This window comes from Alnus glutinosa, chromosome 4 (assembly GCF_958979055.1).
Source record: "Alnus glutinosa chromosome 4, dhAlnGlut1.1, whole genome shotgun sequence".
Taxonomy (NCBI): domain Eukaryota; kingdom Viridiplantae; phylum Streptophyta; class Magnoliopsida; order Fagales; family Betulaceae; genus Alnus; species Alnus glutinosa.
In genome coordinates, this window is record NC_084889.1 from 11,997,208 (window position 1) to 12,011,691 (window position 14,484).

At 37.2% G+C, this 14,484-nt stretch overlaps 1 protein-coding gene across 1 annotated transcript; it reads left to right on the top strand.

Annotated features, from left to right (window-relative positions):
• The first annotated feature begins 3,496 nt into the window (after window positions 1-3,496).
• Window positions 3,497-9,408, top strand: LOC133866761 (NADH dehydrogenase [ubiquinone] iron-sulfur protein 7, mitochondrial). Its single transcript, XM_062303392.1, has 2 exons — window positions 3,497-4,003; window positions 8,838-9,408. The coding sequence occupies exons 1-2, from the start codon at window positions 3,606-3,608 to the stop codon at window positions 9,070-9,072; spliced, it is 633 nt and encodes a 210-aa protein (XP_062159376.1). The 5' UTR covers window positions 3,497-3,605; the 3' UTR covers window positions 9,073-9,408.
• Window positions 9,409-14,484: the final 5,076 nt, after the last annotated feature.

Here is a 14,484-nt window from a genome sequence, read left to right on the forward strand (position 1 = left end):
TGAATTTTTTGGGACTTTTAATGTCTAATGAATCTGAACTGGTTCAGGATTCCCTACTATGAAATTTAGATTTTCAAATTACGGAATTTAAGTCTGTTTTAGACATCAAAACTCTTAGGAAGTGCTTCCTATTAAAAATTTGGCATGTTATAGTTGAGAATTTAGTATATTTTATCAGGTTCTTGCTCTTTATGTTGTAAAAAAGCTTTTAGTAAAAAACTGTCTTTTAGTTTTCTGAAGAATAAACGTTTCTGTAAAAGTGAAAAAGAAGCCTTTTGAGAAGAAATTTTTTTCTGATTGTCTCGATAACATGTCACATTTTGCAAGCTTTTCAATGCTTAGAAATAGCTTAAATTTTGTAACTTGAGAATTTACAATTTCAAGAATCCTGATCCGAATAAATTTTGTTTCGGTTAGCGATAGTCTATCCGATGTTTTCGTTTTGATGCCTTATTTCATGAGATGTTTCTTAATGTAGCTTACAAAACTTGTTTAGTCAGTTTATAGATCCCCTGTTGATTTTGTCTCACAAATTATTCCACAGAAAACTGATTTCATTATCCTCTTAAGTCCATTTAAATGCTTCCTGGAACATAATTAACTTCAAATTGAAGCCGGAAGGGTGAATTTAAGTTCCAAGGGATGTTCATTAGCTTGCCTCATTAAGAGCTTGACTGAGATATTTGATAGGCGGCATGTGGGTTGGAAACGTGGGCAGCTTAGCACCGCTATGCCTCCATGTTGTTCATTAAGGGTTGCTGATGTAACAAGACCAAAAGAATGAGGTTTAGAGAAAATGACAGGGACCTGTAACTCGATTTCAAATTAATATATTCATCTTGGGTCGATCGAGAACAGTTGGCAGGTGGGAAAACCTACCACACAAGTGTCAAGTCTTAAATACACATGCCATTGTAATTTGGCTCCATGAACACTTCAACAAAATTATAGCTCATCGCATTAAGTTTGCTTTGACTCTATTGTTACATTTGGTATGGAAAATCTAATATTCTCGGAATAATATTAGCTTCGGAAAAAGCTAAAAAAAACACTACTTAAACACTCCATACACATTCACCCTCTCACATGAGGTGGAGCCCACATTTTTGTAACACTCCTCAGTAGCTCTGGCATCCACATGAGATTCCTGAGAATATTGCTAAGCCCACATTCGAATAGTTGAAAATCAGATAGGATATTCTTATGTTTGGTTTATTTTTAGTATTCCTGTATAAATTATTTATGCTTCCCAGAACATCATTATTGTTTATAAGGTTGTTTGATAAAAGTATTTAAAGATTAAACTGAAAATGACAGGAAACAAAATTGTATATTAAACGTGGGTTTTCTTTTATTTCTCAAAATATAATTTGTATATTTCTTTTTCTTTTTTCTTTTTTCTTTTTTTCATCTCTAATCAAATGAAACACGTCCATTTCCAATTCTATGTGGAATAAAATAGTTTTTGACCTTTGTATACAGATTTTACGGGCAATAATAAGTATTTAATAATGCAAATTTATTAAAAGTCAACCATATTACTGTATCATGCATACTATCATCACTTATATGCTGCTTTCTACAAATAATAAATAAGAAAAATAATGAGTCATGAAACCAATGAATTTTTTTTTTTTTAGTAAAACATAGGATGAATAAGACAATCTGAATGGAAATTTCAATTATCAAAGCATTTACAAACATTGATTACGTGGAGATTAACCCCGTGTATGACAAATACCATTAAAAAATAAGTTTAGAGAAAATAAATACTATATATAATGAAGATAAAAAAGAATTATGGTGTAAATAGATGGAGTGTATGTTTCAAAAAAAAAAATAGATGGAGTGTAATGGGCTCGTCAGCGCTCGATCGATAAGGTGTTAAAATTGCACAACAATCCCTAAAAAAATAGAATTGTGGAAGTTCGTTTGACCGAATTAAGGGTTCATTCGAACGAAAATACTATCTTCAAATGGTAGTGTCACATGCAGCAAGTTGAATGGTCAAACCTCAACTTAGTTTCTTGAACCTTAACCAGTCACCCTCTCAAGTATTTTCAATCATTAATGCACCTTAGTGGCCTAAATCTATTTGTTAGCCACTTGCATTTTTTGGGAAACAAAGACCACTTGATTTTCGGCTTTATAAGGTAAAAATGTGGAGTGGCATCACCTTTTTCCTCCATTTCTTTTGTTGGACGAGGGGTTCATTCTCTTATATAATGAGGATTAACCCAAGCCTTGAGGGGAAAATGGAATAGAACCCAAGCCTTAGAACACAATACAACCCAACGTAACCATCTACCATAACACAAAATTGCCGTCGACATAGAGCATCTTGCTCCTTCATATAATTTATGGAAACTCTATTTCCTTCTCTTACTAAAGGGTATTAGGATTATTTCCAGTTCAACTGAACTTGAGAGTATCTAGTTAGTTGTAGTGTATAGGCATTTTTGTCCAAAAAAAAAATGTGAAAAGACAAAAAAGCCCCTACACTTATAACTAGCTGGATACCTTCCGGTTCAATTGAACTAGAAATTATCAATTTCCTAGTAAAGGGGGATTAGTCCAAACTTCCAAGCAAGACATACAAAAAGGAAAAAGGGAGAAAATTTCTCATCTCACCCATATTATCCTCATATTTCTAATTTGAGAAAAAAAACTGAAAACAACACCTTAAGCAAAGCTTCATGTAAAACTCATCCAACCATAATAATAATAATAATAATAATAATAATACTTTATTTTTCATCATGCATGGCTCAACCATTGTCGATTTCAGGCTATGTCACTCATTTCTACAATACCATAGAGTCACGCCCCCTTTCCCTTAATCACTTTCTCCCTTTTTTTTTTTCCATTTCATTTGATTATTTAGATTAATGTTGTAACTATTACCCTATTGTTAACATTACAATTAACATTTGTACCGATTGTTATTGCTATTAATGAAGTTATTATTATTATTACTATTGGACCCCTTACCATTGTTACTGCTGAGCGAGTTACCTTTAGAAAGCATGAATGTTTGAAAATATGAGTATTGACAATAATATAATAAACAAATAATGATAAATAATATTTAATAGAAAGTAGATAAGAGAGTAAATAAATCTATTAGGTGTGTATAGAAAAAACATTAACTAAGGTGGAAAATTGCACTTTTTTATTATTAGGCATTTTACATAATATTGCTGAAGAGGCTATTAGTAACGAGAATTAAAACAATATTCTTTTCTTAATTAAAAAAGAAAAAGAAAAAAGCAAATTCCTTTCTTTTTTTCTTCTTTTTTTTTTTTTTTTTTTTTTTTTTTTTTTTTAAATATTATCGTTTAATTTACCTCAATCCTTAATTTCTCACTAAAAAATTCTCTCATCCTCCCGTTTCTCTCCCTGAACTTCGGGAGTTTCTTGTTTTTTATTTCATCTCTTTATATTTTTATCTTTTTCTTTACATTAGTAAACTGTAAAAGCATCCGATTCTGCTCAACTGTGTACAAACGCCAACAAGTTCCTAACTAACATCTAAAAACAAAATAGTCATTGTCGAACCTTAGTTGTTTCTCCGTTCCACTCCTCGTCTCTCTAAGGGCTCGGCCATGGCTCTCTTGACCCGAACCTCGACGCGGCTACCACTCGCGCTCTCGGCCCAGCGCGCCCTCTCCCTCCACTCCAGTGTGCCTGGGCTTTCCTCCAGCCCCGGCACCCCCGCTCCCTATGCGCGGCCCCCACCGCCCTCTGCCTCTCCTGCGGGGCTGTCGAAGACGGCGGAGTTTGTGATATCGAAGGTGGACGATCTGATGAACTGGGCGAGGAGGGGGTCCATCTGGCCCATGACCTTCGGGCTGGCCTGCTGCGCCGTGGAGATGATGCACACCGGCGCCGCCCGCTACGATCTCGACCGCTTCGGCATCATCTTCCGCCCCAGCCCTCGCCAGTCCGACTGCATGATCGTCGCTGGCACTCTCACCAACAAGATGGCCCCCGCTCTCCGCAAGTAGGCTTTCCTTACTTTTATTTTTTGTTTTTGGTTAATTTTCTGTTTGGTTGCAGGGGAAATGAAATGTATGGGATATTAGGTTTATTAAATTATCTTTTTCATTTTCTTTTTTTCATCCATTAGTTTGCTATGTTTATGTGTGGGTTCGTTTAGGTTTCTAGGGTTTTAAACTATTGATCTGAGGCTTGCACTTGTTTCGCCGCTGGAAATTTTTCCGTAATAGGATGTCATTATTGTGTAGGATTCAATTTTGATGACCCGCGTTAATTTCTTAGGCACTTATTTGCAATTACGATTGCCATTTTCGCTAGCATCGACGGTCAAATGGTGTTACAGAAATTTTTGCGTGAAAGACAGAAAGTGATAAGGATGGGGGCTCCTTCCCTCGTGTTAATCTTGTTCTCAAATGGGATGGAGAGGGTCTGCTAGATCTTGTTCTCTAGGGATTGTGATTTCAGAATAAGGTGGATAATTTATGGCTCCCTGGTCCACTTTTTTCAATCGTTGAAAGTAGATATTAGTAGTAGTGGCTTACAAATATCTATCGACGAACTGGTTTAGTAAAACTTCCTTTATCTACAAAAGAAACTAATTATTAAGCAAGTTGGGATGCATAGCCTTGGGCATTTTCTGTATAATAAGTGACTCAATATCTTCAATTGTTAATCTAGAATTCGTATGGCAGTTTCATTAACTAAGCACGTTTAAGGTTGGTTGATCTCGGCTTTGCCATGTTTGGGCTTGTTCTGAAGAATTGTTGAGCTTGCATGTCTGTGTTAGTAGGCCTCCTAGTGCTGCATAATAGAGTAATTTATCATGCCTCACTGGGTCTGTGTATCTTTTTAGATTTTTCTTTATTTTCAAAAGTTATTTGAGGAGGTTGTGGCACGATTATAGGGCTGAGAACTGCTCCCTACGGGCAGATTTCAGCCCTACCCCGGCCCCATAACTGCGCCCTAGCCAGGGGGACAGTTTCAAGAACCTTTTGCCCGTCCATCGTCCACAGGGGGCGGAGACCGGCCGTATCCGCTTCAGTGAACACATATTTTTAGGCCCCGTTCGTTTAACTTGTGGCTGTGTTCATAAGATGGGCGTTCAAGTTATTGGGCGAGATCAAATTGTGCTGCCTCAATTAATTAAGAGTTGGTCGAAGACAAAACTCAACGTCGGAGAAGAGAATGCATGTAGCTGAGGATCAAGCCGTGGGATTGCTCAAGGGAAGCAGGGAGGTTGGCAGCTAGGAAGTTGAAGACCGGAGTGACATTGGTGGGCTTGAAGGTGGAGGAGAAGAGTTGGGGGCAGAGGAAGGCGAGACGAGCGAAGTTGGGGTTGGTGAAGCCCTTGGACTTGAGGAAGTCTACGGTGGCGAGGACATGGTCAATGGTGCCTGGGGAGGGAAGCTTCTTGTTGTTGGTGGTCGTAGGGTTTTGTATGCGAGGGGCTTTTGAATGCGTTTTGTGTTTAAGAGTCATGTTTTGTGTGTGAGGCTTGTGTTTGAGGTTTTTTTTTTTTTTTTTTTTTTTTCTTAGAGGCTTGTGTTTGAGTTGATGTGTCTGTATGAGAGAGAAAGAGAGCTTTGACTCGAAAAGTGCAAAAAATGTGATTTGTTTGGATTTTCTTGCTTTTCCGAGAAATGATCGTGGCCAATGAAAATGAAATACTAAATATATGAAATAAATAATAGTTGGGTGAATTCACTGCTTTGCTAGATGTGGCGGTGGAATCGTACGATCGTAGTGCAGGGCCTACAGTCTGATCTTTGCAGGGTTTAAGTCATATGCGTAAGTCATCTACAATCTTGGATGAAGCGGCAATTGTAGTTCAATCAAACTAACAAAAAGTATTGGTTGTAGAAGTAGAACAGCACATACAAAACAAACTAAATAAGAGATAAACAATTACTTCACCAAAACAACAAACGAAACTTAAAGTATATTAATATATTAAAATGTATGGTGTATAAGTATAATAAATAACATATATTATAAGAATAAATGCATAATGTATGCGGCCGTTGCGGTTGATAACGAGCCCAAGGCTAGCAGAGCTACTAGATAATGACTCGATCAGGTTTTTTTTACCGAACTCGAACTTGGCTTAATACTTAAGCCCGAGTTGAGACGAGCATGTCGAGTACCCGGCCCGAATCGAATGGCGTTTTCAACGAGCTCGAGCTTGAGCTTGAGTTAGGCTAAGTCTTTAGCAAGCCAAGCTCAGACAAGCATTTCTTTGCCCAGCTTGAGTTCAAGCTCGAGCTTGGCTAGATTAAGGGTCCTCATAAACGAGCCAGTCCCGGAATTCCAAAGCTCGGCTTGACTCGATTCGATTATAGCTTTTAACTTGGGTAATGGGGAAAAAAATCCACCCATTATACCGTTGTGGTTGGGCGGAGCTTGGTGGGTGGGCCAGTTATAACTGGCCCATTGAGCACCCCCTAGGCAATTTGCAACTGCTAAAGTAGTTTTTGACCGGCTTTATACCCATTGTTTTTGTTGCTCAAACTTGCTTTTATAGAATCAAGCTTTTCAAATTGGGTTGTTTAGTTGGGCAAATATGCTTGAACGAAAAGACATGCTTGGGCTGTTCATGACTCTATTGGTAGCATTTTGATACATAAGTATACACAAAATATAATGAAAAAAACCACTCAAACTCAGGTTGTGGAGAAAATAAGTGAAGACCTGGACCAAACTTGAAGGAGCTTAAATGAAAATTTGCCATTTGCTGACGACACTTTGATTTTCTGTGATGCTAGCTCCTCCAAGTTGCAGTATTTGCGGAGTCTCTTTCTCTTATTTGAGGTTGTTTCGGGTTTAAAGGTCAACTTGGCCAAATCTAGTCTTATTCCAGTGGGGAATGGCGTTCAAGTGGGAAGGTTAGCCGACATTTTAGGGTGTGAAGTTGCTTCTTTGCCAGTAAAGTATCTGGGTCTTCCTTAGGGGGCTCCCTACAAGTCCACTCGTATTTAGGATGGAGTTATCGAGAAGATTGAAAATCGGTTGGCTAGTTGGAAAAGGTTATACCTCTCCAAGGGAGGGAGGGTGACCCTTATCAAGAGTACTCTCTCCAACATACCTACCTACTACATGTCTCTGTTCCCTATTCCGGTGTGTGTTGCCTCTCGCATTGAGAAGCTACAACGAGATTTTCTTTGGGGTGGAATGGGAGAAGAATTTAAATACCATTTGGTGAGTTGGGCAAAGGTTTGTACCCCAATTTCTAAAAGGGGGCTTGGCATTAGGAATTTGGTGTTGTTCAACTGTGCGTTGTTAGGAAAATGGTTATGGTGCTTTGGCTTGGAAAGAGATGCTTGGTGGAAAGTTGCAGTGGACTCCAAGTATGGTAGTTTGTGGGGTGGGTGGTGCTCCCGTGAGTTTGCAGGGGCTTTTGGAGTAGGGTTGTGGAAGTACATAAGGAAAGGATGGGAGACTTTTTCCAGATTTCTTAGATATGAGGTGGGGGATGGGAGTAGGACTAGATTTTGGCATGACTTGTGGTGCGGAGATACGGTTCTGAAAGAAGTGTTTCCTGATCTCTTTGATATTGCTCGAGTGAAGGATGCGTCAGTGGCTGACAATATGGAGATTTTGGGCGGGTCCATTCAGTGGAACGTGAGCTTTGTTAGAGAGGTGCATGATTGGGAAGTAGATGTTTTGGCCTCTTTCTTTCAGGTTTTGCATTCTACTAGGGTGAATAGAGATCGGGCAGACTGCCTTAGTTGGGTTTCTTCCAAGAAAGGTGTGTTCAGGGTTAAGAATTATTTTGGTTCCTTGACGTGTTCTGGAGGAACTCGATTTCCTTGGAAGAGTGTGTGGCGGTCTCAGGCACCCCCGAGGGCAGCTTTCTTCACATGGTCTGCAGCTCTAGGTAAAATCCTTACTTTGGACAATCTCAGGAAGAAGCACATAATCATTGTAGATAGATGCTGCCTATGCAAGCGAGATGGGGAATCAGTGGACCATATTCTTCTGCATTGTGATGTGGCCTCCGCTATGTGGAACAACATCTTCTCTCGCTTTGGTATTTCTTGGGTCATGCCTAAGAGTGTGCTAGACCTAGTTGCTTGTTGGTGGAAGTCTGGGAGATCAAGGAGCGCTACAACGTGGAAGATGGTGCCTATATGCTTATTTTGGTGTATTTGGAGAGAAAGAAACCTTAGGTGTTTTGAAAACCTAGAAAGCTCCCTTGAGTAGGTGTTAGAGTTGTTTCTCCATACGTTGTATCTCTGGTCGATGGCTTTTTTGTACCCTTTATCCATTAGCTTTGCTGATTTTCTTTCTTCTTTTTCCTGTTCTAGTTAGGTGTTTCTTGTTATATACTTCCAGTGTACGTAGGGGCGCCTTACGCTTTCAATAAAACTAAAATTACTTATCAAAAAAAATTTGCCAGCTTTTAGGGCTGTAAGAAACAGTTACAGGAGCTAGTTACATGGGAAACACATGCTTGCTTTATTGTTATTTTAAGCTTTCTAGTAGACAACATTGACTTCATTGCTTTCAATTATGCAAATGAACACACTTTTCTTGTGATGCTGTTTGTCCACTCTAGAGTTATGGAATATGTTATAACTTCTCTCAAACACCAACTTAAGTACCTGTTTTTGCGCCTGCTGCCTGCCCCCTGCCCCCTCTTTGTGGGGAGGTAAGGGAGGGTTATCAGGACATCCGATGCATTTTGACAATTGAACTTGCTTCAAATGCCACTATGCACTTGGCTATTTCTATCCTTTTTCTTCCTTTGAAGGCCATTTATTTATGTGTTATTGTCCTTTATAATATTAGAAGGGAGAGGCAACTTTTTTTGAGTTACATACTGAAATGTGTGGTTGCAGGGTTTATGACCAAATGCCTGAGCCTCGGTGGGTGGTCTCTATGGGAAGCTGTGCAAATGGTGGTGGATACTACCACTACTCGTACTCGGTTGTTCGAGGTTGTGACAGGATTGTCCCTGTTGACATCTATGTTCCAGGTTGCCCTCCTACTGCTGAGGCCTTACTCTATGGACTTCTCCAACTGCAGAAGAAGATTAACAGGCGCAAGGATTTCCACATGTGGTGGACCAAGTGAGGGCCATTCATATTTCTAGGCAGCTCTTTTAGCTGCATCCTCATATGACAATAATAACTTGATCTGTGCTTATGCTTGCCGCCTTGCCCTGCCCAAGCGCTATGTAAAGGGAGAAAGTTGTGTTTTACATGTTATGAATTTAGATCCTGGGATGTCATATGTCAACGTTTTTGCCTCTGTTTCCTGTTGTATTGTGGAGCTTTTATGGTGGCTCCATATACAGTAAAACTTTTTTTTTCTTCATCTTTTTCTGTTTTAACTTGGAAGAGCATGAGGTATCCATTATTGTCATATCTACTTGATTAAGTGTTAAATAAAAAGGTCATGTTTGTGCAATCAGGAGTTGGTGGTTTTGTAAGTCGCTTTTAAGTATTGCTTTTTTCTTTTTTCTTTTTTTTTTTTGTAAGTGCTTTTAAGTATTGCTGATTACGAATTCGATGGCATGGCATCGCATGGGAGATTTCTGATGGCAAAATTTAGCTGGCGTCCTACCCGGTAGACGGGAATGTCAAGCAGCACTTTTCGGGCGCTAATCATCAACGGTCAACATCCTCTGATATTTTCGTTGTTAGTGTTAAAGGGTATTATAGTTTGAAAAATGATTTTTTTACATTGCATTACCCTACATCAATTTTATACCAAGACACATTGGATGTGAGACCTATGTATATGGAACTTTTATATACATAGATCTCACACCCAATGTGTCTTGGTATAAAATTGATGTAGAGTAATATGATGTAAGAATAACATATCCCTTTAGTTTTTATTTTAACTTCTTATACAAATGGACGTGGCAATCTACATTGCACTTTGTTATTATAGAACCCAATCTTTATGTGATTAGAACCTAAGGGTTTTTATATTGAAAAGGGGATAAAATGATTGCTTTGAGGGACTTGAACCTCCAATTGATCACTTTGAGGGTATCAACCTCCAATTGCCTTAGACAAAATTATGTTTATTCATCATTAAATTGCCATATGGCATCTACACTGAATTTATAGAATGATATACATAACTTATTTAGGTAAGAAAATCTAGGGTTTAGCTTATTAGGAAAATAGCTAATACGTTATCTACACATAATTTATAGAATAAAGCAGGACTTATTTAGGTAAGAAAAATCTATGATTTAGCCTATTAGGGAAATCAAAGCAAAATATACACAGACAGCTTATTAAGGAAATAAAAATCTAGGGTTCCTAGTGTTATGTTACGATCATAGTGCCCCACATGGATTAAGTACAATCTTAATTATGTGTATATAATAAGCTTTTGGGCACACTCCCTTTGTAAGCCGGTTTTTAAGGGTGAGTTTTACCTAAGATTTGTATCATTTGGTATTAGAGCTAGCCACCACGTTGAGTATGAGAATGGATGCAGCTCGTCAACAATGAGATTGAATGGGTTGCGGCTTTGTGGTTGATTCATGGAGGAGGCAACATATAGGTAGGATTAAAATGTATTGGTACTATATATGAGCATAGTATGAAGATATTAAATACTGATAGATAAGTGGAGTCGTCAAAAGAGAAAATGCTACTGTCATGTAAGTGTCAATAAAGTGGGCCGTCGTGGACATCGGCTGCAGAGCGTGGTAGCATGTTACGATCCTAGTGTTCCACATGAGTTAAGTCTAATATTAGTTATGTGTATAAAAGTTATCGAGCACCCTCCCCTTACAAGCCAGTTTTCAAGGAAGAGTTATATCCAAGGTTTGTATCATTATGGGATTCCAAATCTTGCGTGTAACGTCTCGACCTAAATTCAAGGGCGAAGTAGGAAATTTTCTCAAGTAACCACGAAACGCTACTTTTACATTCTTAAAATGATTAACGCAACGAAAACAGCTGTAATAATTTTTGCCTTTGAAGTGACCTAATAAACATAACAAATAAACTAACCAGAGCTTCTACATCATTTCTCAATATCATTACATCTCAAAATGTTGTAACAATGTACAAGTCATTACAACATAACGAGAGATTGACTTGTATTAAGTCAAAGCCTCACCAGACAGAAACTCGAAGGAATCCCTTTGACGACCTCTAAGCTCGCATACGATCTACGACCTATGAAGCACAAACATACAACAAAAGAAACATCTATGCGATCATAGAATCTCACGATAACATAGGCGGATTAATGAGTCTACAGTCTCATCAGTATAAAACTCATTAAATTTTCACAACAAGCCAACATTTCCTTCTTTCTACCATGTGTTTACAATAACAACTACCTTTGAATAATACTTCATTTTAAAACATTTTGTAGTTAATGGGGTAAACACATGCGTTTTATAAACATGTGAAATCATACTACATAGATGTGAATGTATGTGTATGTTCCAATCTCCTACTTGGAAGCATACATATATATATACCCATCTACATCATATATATTTGTATATCATATAACTCAGTTGTACTCATATATAAGCATTCCACAACTTCTAGGAACACAAGCATACATGCACATCCAAGCAAGAAACCATATATCACACCATATAAATATCACAATACTGAGCTATACACATACACAAGTACTTCGCAACTTCGGCGAAATACAAGTATACGGGTACATCTAAGCAAAAAACCATATAAATCATCATATGCAAACCGGTTGTAACCCATAGTAAACCATGGCATACATCATCATTGTGTCAAGCATGCTTTTCATTCATTTCATCATATCCTAATGGCTGATGCCGATGGGACTTCAACCCAGACAGTCTTACACATGGTGCCGATGAGACTTCAACCCAAACGGTCTTGGTTCAGCGTTTTATGTTCTTGTTTCGTGTCATATAATCATCGTGTCCATGCTTTCAAACACTCATGCATCATTTAACATCATATACTTTCCATATTAATTACAAACAGATCATGAAACCCTCAAGTCATCATAAAAGTCTTAGATCATATCTTAATTCTCAAATCTCATCGAGCATATTTTAAAACTCATAAACCATCATCAAAATCTATATCAACACGATTCAAACAATCGGAAGCATTCTTAAACCATGCATCACAACATATTATTAGCTCGAATTCAAACAATCATAACATGCTTATAAAATCATTTGAAAATCATTTTTTAACTTAGTAAGAGATATGCCTACCAAGCTTTCAAACATTAAAAATAGTTAAAGCAATAAAACTTAATATCTTTTCTCAATGAGTAAAATACCCACCTAATATGCTTGGGGGAGAGAGAGCTTACAATGGATTCCCCAACATATGCCTTGTAATGCGCCACTTGATTTCCGACGAACTTTGAAGTTTCGCCACACGAAACCCTAATCTGTACCTTGAATATAGTTTAGAACTCCATTAAGCACAAAAGCCCTCAAAAAAATTTGAGGGATTAAACATAAACCCCAAAAATTAGCTCAATCTACAAGAAAAGCTATGGTTTATGGATTTACCTAAAGCCAATATGTGAAAACAACGATCTAGTACCAAGAATCGCATTTTTGGAGTTGGATTTAGCTTTAGATATCTCTACAAATCAATACCTAAGGTTTAGACACAAACCCTAGGTGTGAAAAGAGAGAAAATCATGAGAGAGATGAGAGAGAATGGGGAAAATGAGCTAAAACTGTGGGTTCCAGCTATTTATACAAACTCCCGTCTGGACGGACTAGTGAGTCGTTCGGACACCCCGAACATGGAATGTTTGAAAATCCTTAAAGAGGTATCTCGTCTACAACCCCTTTGGACACGAATGGGACCCTGTCCAGACACTTGAATGTCCCATCCGGACACACATATGAAACTAAACTTTCTGTCCAACCCGTCTGGACACACCCTGAATTGGAAACTTTCTGTGCCACCCATTTGAACACGATAATGCCCCGTCTAGACACGAGTTTGAAATTCAAATTTAACCAAATTTCTAAGTGTTCTTTCTCACTCCTTTATTTAATCACTTACTTAATTAGTCTAAATTGAGTTGAAAACTCTTATTTAATATCTTGGGCGTTACATTGCATCACCGCCCACCACCATCGCATGCTGCCGAGGAACGCCAACATCCACAACATTATCCATAACTTGTTATAAAGCGGGTAAGAATGAACCTTCAGTGTAAAATTTTCAATTAGTCTTAACACTCCCTTTGCTCTAATATCCCCTTACCTAAGCACCCACGTTAATTATTAATTTATTTTACTTCCTCTAATCCTTCTATCAACATCTTGCTAAACTTCAAGTTTTACATTTAAATTTTATGTTTTTGAAGTGGAGTGTTACAAGGCTTGTAAGAAAAACTTTGAAAGATTTTTTTGACATATTTAAATTTTTTTTCTTCAAGATCTTTAATTCTAGAAGAATCTATGTAGTTATGAAGGGAGACTAACTCAAGAAGGAAAATCAATAATTTTAGCTATGTATACAATAACTGAATCTGAAAAGTAAATTTAGACTAATCATATAACGAATAGCCAACTGTGCAATCATGGATGAAGCAAGTAAAAAATAAAAAAAAGTTTGCTGCACCAATTTTTGCGTTTTGTTAAGAGTAATATTATTTTGTAAAGAATTATACGATTGTTATATACGTTAGATTATGTAATGGTGACAATCAATCCTTAATTTTTTTATTTTTTTTTATAAATACTAATTTAATATTGTTGTAATATGTGTGTTACAAAAATTATTTCATTTTCAGTCATCTTTAAATGTTTTAAAATATATTCATGAGCTTTTATGGCAAAGGAAAAAACTAATTTATTAAAATATATATTTACGAGTTTTTATTTTGTAACCGTTGGTTATTAAAAATTGTTTTTATGACTTTTTGATCTTCAAACATTTTGTCATTATCAAAGTTTATTACTTTTGATTTGTAACGTTTAATAGTTTTGGCCGTTTGTCATTCATGAGCCTTAAAAAATAAATCTGTAGTGTTTACGTTTTTTGACCGTTTCTATTAATTGAATTCCCAATGCATTTGAGAACTTCTTCTTCTTTGGCTAAAACCTTTAACATATTTTTTCAGCGTGCATTCAAAGATTCCAATGTGAATTTGGTTTTAAGCCATAAAGCTATTTGTTATACTATTAGCTTTTCTACAAGAAAATTTATTCTGAAGTCGCCCATCCACTTTGATCAAAGGGTTGTTCTATTTTATCTTCGTTCTTGGAAGTGTGTCCTTAACGAAGATAGACGTTGCAGTCTAATCTTGGGAGGTTGCATATCAGGAGATCCGATCACACCGAGTTATACACTTCGGGAGGCACGAATCAACCTTTAAGAACAACGCTCTTGCGTGATTTTATAGCATTATGAGATATTTCCATACTTTAATTTTAATTTCTTGTACTGTATTTATTTTATTATTATTATTTCGGATAAATATGGTCTAGTATCATGTAACAGGCTGTTCTAGAAGTGATCCACAGATGAC